This window comes from Geospiza fortis, unplaced genomic scaffold (assembly GCF_000277835.1).
Source record: "Geospiza fortis unplaced genomic scaffold, GeoFor_1.0 scaffold132, whole genome shotgun sequence".
Taxonomy (NCBI): Eukaryota; Metazoa; Chordata; class Aves; order Passeriformes; family Thraupidae; genus Geospiza; species Geospiza fortis.
The window spans coordinates 646133-653984 of NW_005054446.1; the positions used below are offsets into that span (position 1 = coordinate 646133).

The following is a 7852-nucleotide window of genomic DNA, read 5'->3' on the forward strand; positions in this document are numbered from 1 at the left end:
GGGTCAGCACCAGGGTCAGGGCCGGCCTTCCCCCGCGGCGCCGATGACTGTGGGGTTTTGGGAACCCTCGGTAGCCGACGCAGAAAAATCGGAACCAGATTTGCCAGAGAAGTAGAGTTATTTTCGGCGTAGCGGTGGCAGGAGGAGCGGTGAGGGCGGACCACATTGCCCGAGCACTCGCGTTTGTGTGGATAGCAGCCGGCATAGCCAGCATCGCCTTCCACTGTGATGTGCAAGTGTTGCTATAACAGATGTGGAGTGCGAAAAATCCCAAATAACTATTGACACTGAGGGCTAGCAGCCACACTGAGGGAGAGGTTTCCTGCCTTGCCGCTGCTGTGATCACCAGATCACAACAAATCATCAGATTTACCCGAGGGCAGGTTTGAGATGTCTTCCTGTGAACTGCCAGTAAGCTGAGGAAGATGAGGGGATTGAGGATATAGGCTCAGTTCATAGTTTTACAATGATTTTCTGCTGGACCATTGACATGCTGTCAATAATAGCCTTTCGTTTCCATTAATTGCAGGTCACCACGTGTATTTTTGAGCCATGCATGTGGGGGGATCTTTCCTTATATCACTAAAACATTGCCACTTAGGACTTGGAATGCAGTCACTTTGCAATACACAGTAAAAGAGATAAAGGAAGATCTAGTATGAAATAAAAACTAATAGATGGAGATAAGGAGATAACACCCTCTGTGCCAATGGCAAGGTATAATAGTAGTGAAGGGGGCTGCTAGCTCATCTTTGTCATGGCTCTGTGAAAGGGTTGTTAGAGCAACTGTCATGAATCTGATTGGGTTTTCATTATGTCTTCTTTCAGGTATCTCCTCATTTTTAACAAATTCTCATTGTGAGGATATTGCTTTTTCCTGGAGGCTGATAAAGGTACTTTGCAAAGTAAGTACTCTGCTTGTGAGAGACATGGGTCATAAGAAGTTCTCAGTAATTTGGAGAAACAGTGTCAAGGGGAACAGTGGTGCAGACATCTTCACAAAGTCTCTGTACACTTCTCTTTCTGCTGGTCCTTGTATGGGACTTTGTGGCTAATGAGCTTTCCCAGCAAGATGCAGCTTGCTGTTGGTGCTGTGAGATGTGGGTTGTCAAGATGTGCAGCTGGGATTATGAATTGCCTGTTCTTCTCTCTTGCATGATATACACTTCTTCTGAGGAGAATCAGTCAAGGAAACCCTTGATACAATGTTAGCAATATTTCAATAGATGCCTTCTCACTCTCATCCTTCCTTATCCTCTTTGGCCCCCAAATGCACTCAGGTTACTCCAGCTGCAATCTCCTGTGAGGTGCTGGGCAGTCAGTTTTGTATTGTGCAGTGTCTCTGATCCCTGCAAGGAGCTGAGGATTGGTCTGTGTAGGCATCATCCCCCATGCTTAACACTTCTTGGGTTAGTGTGATGGTAAACCTGGGCTTCTGGGGTTCTGCTTTTGGTAATAGTTGGGGATGTACAATAAATTGTGGCTTTGTGTAGCCTAAGGGCTACAGGAAGGAAGAGCAGTGCATGAAAGGTGCCAGATGAAGAAGCAGAAAACATGAGATTTAGGGGAGTGCTGTCCAGCCAAAGAGTAGAAGAGCTGGGAGTTTTTTCCCCAGGGGAAGTGTAATCAAAAGTGTAAGAGACTTGTTTTACTCACTAGTGTGCAGTTGTGAGGGTTTGGTGAAGAGGGATGGGATGATGAGGAGCTGTTCTTGTGCAGCAGCAGCTTTTGGGCAAGGAGGCATAAGGAAAAGGTCAGACTTCACTCATGAGCTGTTTCCATTTCTGGCAAAAAGAATCAAGAAATCACATGTGGTTCGTTTATGCAGCAGATCCGTTGGCATCTCTCTGATGTGCTATTTTGGAAGCCATTTGGCTGTTTTACCCACCACACTGTGCAGGCTTTGGCTACAGGAGTGGCTCTGATGAGATCCAAGGAGCCTATTCAGCACTTGGGAACCATTAAGCACTGAAAGAAGAGTAGCAGTTTTGAGGGTGGCTTGTGGGGTATGAATCTTCTCATGATTCACTTCCTAAGGATCAGACCCCCTCCTTGCAATGGAGATATCTCTGCTGAATTCAGGAATGGAAATAGGAATAAAACCAAACTTGGTCATTGAGAAAAAGGTGTTGCATTAAGCCTTGGCCTCTGCATAGGCAGCAGGAGTCCTAGGATCAGTAGCAAAAGAATTTCTTGCCAAAGTGATTTCATGTTGCAGCAGGGGTCTGGAATTTGCTGCCAGGCCACAGCTTTGCATTATTGTAAACATAGACTGAGATGATTTGTTTTTTTAGCTTGAGCGAGTTTAACTCAAGTGAATTCTACATAAATGTAAACCCTTTGCTGACCCAATGGGAACTTCTGGGAAGTGTGACTGTTAATTGTTTTAAATATTTCAATCCTAATCCCCTGTGATGGTAGGCAAATACTTAGGTAACCTAGACAGCATCTCTGGAGTTTCATTCTGCAAAGATGCATGAGATGTGCCCATAAAGCACAAACACCTTCCATCAAGAGATGAAAAGAAGAGGTTGTAACTAACACAAAGGCCATACTTAATATGTGAAATATTGAGAAATGACTTGAACTTCAGTCAAAAAAATTAAGCAAAGTGTGGTGGTGTTTGTAGGGGTTTTAGGATGAGGGAAGAGATGAGAATTTTGACTTTATGTTTTAGAAGGTTGATTTATTACTTTATGATATATGTTATATTAAAATGATATATTAAAACTATATTAAAAGAATAGAAGAAAGGATTTTATTAGAAAGTTAGTAAAGAAAAGAAAGGAATGATAATAAAATTTTGTGACTGTTTACAGTGGCGACACAGGTGGTTGTTATTGGTTATCAAGTAAAAACAATTTTACATGCTGGGTAAACAATTTTTTAAATCAAATTTTAAAGTAGCAAAACATGGAGAAGCTGAAAAGATCTTAGCGAAAGGATTTTTCATAAAATATGTCTGTGACAGCAAAGTTTTGGTTACCTCAGCCATTTTGTTCTGAGCTATTTGTCTTCCAGACCCCTTGCCACGATGATTCCACCATCTGCACCAAGCCCTGTCAGCGATGCTGCGCTCCTGTCAGGTGTGGCCTCTCAGGAGGTCTGGAGATCATCAGCCCCAGGCTACTCTGGGCTGCCCACACGGCACATCAGCCACCGGGCCAACAACTTCAAGAGACACCCAAAGAGGAGGAAACACATCCGGCCCTCACCTCCACCCCCACCCAACACTCCCTGTCCCATGGACCTGGTTGACTTTGGGGATCTCCAGCCTCAAAGGTCTTTCCTGGAACTCCTTTTCAATGGGTGCATTCTCTTTGGGCTTGAATTCAGCTATGCCATGGAAACAGCCTATGTTACCCCTGTGCTGCTCCAGATGGGGCTTCCAGACCAGCTGTATGGAATGGTGTGGTTCATCAGCCCTATATTAGGTAACTTTTCGTGGTGCTATTTCTTCCCTCTTAGTTTTTCCACTATGGGTTTTTTTTTTTTTTTTAATTCTTTGTTTGCAGTACCTCAGCTGTTCATGAGGATTCTCTCTCAAGGTTAAGAAGTACTAACCAAAATTTCAGACAAACAAATAGGAGGACAATTCTTGCCGTGTCCTGCCTGAAATAAGACAAACGTGCTCAAAATATCTGTTCTTTTAATAGCTTCTCAACCTCTTAAAAGTTGTGTGAGGGTAACCTTTGGTTGCTCTGTTCCTGTGCTTGAAAACAAGCATAAGAAGATCAGTGTATCCATTTATGTCCCCATGAAAAAAAGCATACAGAGGCAGTTTTCAAGGGTGTGTGAAAAAGAGCAGAGTGGGATTGCCTTCTCCTGTTTAACTTTCTGAAACAATTGAGTTGTTCCAATGATGAAAGACCATTGACCACTGGTCATGCAGGCATTGAATTACTTGCCTTAGCACAGAGGCAAGGCTGGGAGTGAATCCATTACTATGGATACCACTGGAAAATTTTGTTCTGCCTGTCCTTGTACTCACAACATGTGCTTTGGAAGAAGAGACAGGCCCCTCCTAACAGGCTGGCACAGATTAATACAGGCATCTTTCCTACTTGCATATTTGCTTCCTGCTGTTTTCCAGCTAATCCTGCAGGGGATCTCACATCTAATATGGGATAAATGAGATAGCTTGTAATGAGCAGAGTGTTTAAGAATGTGTAACTTGTACTCTGAGTCTTCACCTGGTGTCAAACTCTGTGTTGCTGATGCAGAGTGAAGTGCCCTGCAGTGAGCAGCAGCACATTCTGAGTCCCTGTCCTGGGCAACGCCAGGCACTGTGCTGTGTGTGTCCCTGGGTGACTGGGGATGTCACTGCCCTGTGGTATTCTGCCTTAACTGCCTTTTAGGGCATGCCTGTTTTAACTCCTCTGTGAAACAGGCTTGTAGAAGAATCCTGTCCATTGGTGATTCCTTTTTTTCTAGGGTTTTTGCTACAGCCTTTGCTGGGAGCCTGGAGTGACAGATGCACATCAAGATTTGGGAGGAGAAGACCTTTCATTCTGGTTTTAGCAGTAGGTGTGTCTTTTAGAAATGATGGGCATAACACTTAAAAACATTGTGCATCTCTCTTCTGTGACACCCCTTGTGGCACTCAGCTGAACAAAATGCTCCTGAGGTGTTGGGTGTTATGGGTCTGAAGAAGATGGTGAGTGACACAGCTGATGCTTTGGCAGCTGGAGATCCACACACAAAAACTTCTCAGAGTCTGACAGGATGTTTTGAGGGTCAAGAATGTGGATGTTTTTGGCCAAAGTAAACTCTAGACATTTGTTAAGCTTGAATAGTGGAAAAGGATTATGTGTGTCCTGTAAGCCACACTAATTTTCCAGGCTGCATTGATATGAACAAGAGCAATAGTGCTTGCTGCAAGGCTGTGCAGGTAGAATGATGCTTTTGGAGTCTGGAGCTCTGCAGGCTTGCTGACAAACAGTGACTGATTTTGTTTTGGTTTTGTTCCCAGGAGCATTGCTTGGGCTCTCACTTATGCTGAATGGCAAAGATATAGGGAGTGCCTTGTCTGACACTGAGAATAACCACAAATGGGGGATCATCCTTACAGTCTGTGGTGTTGTCCTCATGGATTTCAGTGCAGATTCAGCAGACAATCCCAGCCATGCCTACATGATGGATGTGTGCAGCCCAGTGGATCAGGACAGGGGCCTCAACATCCACGCTTTGTTAGCAGGTATGTCTTCTTGGTGCTTCCTGGGAGATGTGAGCCCTGAGTAAACAAGCCCTGCTGGGAGAAAGCAGGGTGTAAACACTGGTCTTTTCCTGAATAAGCATAAGGACCAAATACTGAGAGGTATCACTAATTAACCATAAAAAAAAAATTACTTATTGCAAAAGGCTTTTGTAATTACCTCAATTCAAACAAGATACAGTCTTGGGCTGTTTATCTGAAGGTCCTCAAACAGTCTTGGGCTGTTTATCTGAAGGTCCCTCACATATTTTGTAAGACTTATGGAAACAAAATTATCCCTTGAGGGAGGAGGTTTGTCTTCCTGCAGGTGTGGAATATGTGTCTTGTAGCTGCTTTGTTGGAGGCAAAAGTGCATACTGGGTGCTGTTGATCCCTCACTGCTGTCATCTTCAATTGCTGTGCTGCCCTGTTCTAGGAGACTGTTCCACACTATTGAATGTGTTTGTGAGTAAGACAGGAGAGTGTTGAAAGACTTTCACCATGTGAATGGAGACAAAGGTGCTCTCAAAACGTCCCTGTTCATCGGTAGTAACACAGTGGCAGTTTTGCACACTGTCAACACAGTGCTGAGTAATGAGCTTGCTACACTTCTGAAGTGATTGGATCTGTCTTAGTTAGATCTGCATTCCTCATATGAGGAAAATGGATTTTCACTTTCAGGAAAACAGTCTTAGCTGAATGATTGCAGAGCCTTGTCACAAGGCTGGTGGACACTTCTGTTTACGGACTGAAATAGCTAAAGGTAAGGTGTTTTGTTCTTGGCAAAGAAAAATTATAATTTTAAATTATTTGTATCATCACTTTCACAGCACTTTCTCCCTCTTTCTGTGCCATGTTGGTACATGCAGACTGTCCTTTTGGCACAGCTGTGTTTATTAGTGCATTTGAAGTGAAAAGGGATCAAATAGTAAACCAGAAATGTCAGATTCTACTCATGATTCATTATACAAGTGATGCTGTGCTGCTGCTGACTTGTGGGACTGGATAGAGAAGATAATCTTAGCTCTGTTTTTCCACCAGGTCTTGGAGGTGGCTTTGGTTATGTTGTTGGAGGAATACACTGGGATAAAACCAGTTTTGGAAAAGCTGTAGGAGGGCAACTTCGTGTCATCTATGTCTTCACCTCAATTGTACTGACTATTGCTACTGTGCTGACTCTAGTTAGCATTCCAGAGAGGCCCTTAAAGTCCTCTAACAGGAAGAAAAAGGTGATGAAAAGTCCAAGTCTTCCTCTCCCTCCTTCTCCACCTTTCTTCTTTGAGGACAATGTAAATGAAAACTCTGCTTCTCATAACTCAGCTCACTTACATTCAAGTTTTACGAGTCCTGTTTCCCCCATGAGCCCACTCACGCCAAAATACGGGAGTTTTATCAGCAGAGACAATTCTTTGACAGGACTTAATGAGTTTGCATCATCCTTTGGGACATCAAATATTGACAGTGTGCTTATAGACTGTTTTACAGGCGGGCATAATAGTTACATGACACTTCCAGCTAGTTTGTCCAGGCAGCCTGTCAGTGTCAGCTTTCCTCGGGTGCCTGATGGCTGTTACCATGGAGCAAATGGAATTCTGGAGCAAGGGGAAGGCAGCTTAACATCAGGGTGTGACAGTGATGTGCTGAGAGTGGGCTCACTGGATGCAATAAAGCCACGGTCATCAGGGATCTTGAAAAGACCTCAGACCTTGGCCATTCCAGATGCTGTAACAGGACACTGCCCAGAGAATAACAGAAGAAGAAATGTAACCTTCAGCCAGCAGGTAAGAGCAGGAAATCAATGATATGACCGTGTAAGCATGAGTGTTATTAATATCTTCATATAGTTTTAAATATGTGGTGCATAAATTATTTATTAAAGACTTCTTGTGACAGCTTCCTCATAAAAGTCATTATAGGAACAGCACACCTGCTATGGCTCTATATCAGTAAAGTAGTGGGTAGAGTGTGAATTATGGCTGACAGTCTGTCAGCTGCCTTAGTTAAGATGGGAGACATGGGAATGTCCCACTCTTAACTGGGCCACTTGTGAGAGTTAGGTCAGTATTTTTAGTCCTGCTTCACTACCAAGGGAGCTACCACATGAACATAGAAAAGGTCACATTTTTATTGAGCCTGTATCTTCCCTTTCCACAGAAAGACCTGCAAAATAGGGCCAGGGATAGGATTCTCCCATGAGCTTCTCCTTATGGCAGTCATTACATCTGGCTCCATCAGGGAGGTGAGCTTTCCCTTACTGAGGGATAAGACTCTGACCTCACCTCCCACTGTTGGTGATAACTTGGAATGTCTGAGACCTCTGCATGCTGGCCCATTTTTTTATGATCTGGGATGAGGTAAACAGTCCTCTGTTTTTTTTTTTTTTGTTTGGTTTGGGGATTTTTTATTTTATTTTAATTTTTGGGGGTGGTGGTTTTTTGTTTGTTTTGTTTGTTGTTGCTGTACTTTTGACCCAGTTTGTGAGAGCAGACTTTGTTAGGGCCAGGATTTTACATACTGGGCACACTGAAGTTGAGCATTGAGGTTAGCAAGCAGTGATAATGTGTTTCAATTAAACTCATCCTCTTCTTCCTCAGTGTCTCTAAAACTTCAGGATCCACATTCACCTGAAAGTGGGTACAGCTCCTATAAATGCAGTGG

The 7852-nt window shown here is 43.6% G+C and overlaps 1 protein-coding gene across 1 annotated transcript in view; it reads left to right on the forward strand.

Annotated features, from left to right (window-relative positions):
• The first annotated feature begins 108 nt into the window (after positions 1-108).
• The window catches only part of SLC45A1 (solute carrier family 45 member 1), a 13799-nt gene continuing 6055 nt past the window's right edge, over positions 109-7852 (forward strand). The window contains 6 exon segments of the mRNA XM_005427459.3: positions 109-149; positions 829-905; positions 3022-3434; positions 4435-4527; positions 4973-5197; positions 6236-7003. Coding sequence (XP_005427516.1) covers positions 3035-3434; positions 4435-4527; positions 4973-5197; positions 6236-7003 — 1486 coding nt within the window. The 5' untranslated portion in view covers positions 109-149; positions 829-905; positions 3022-3034.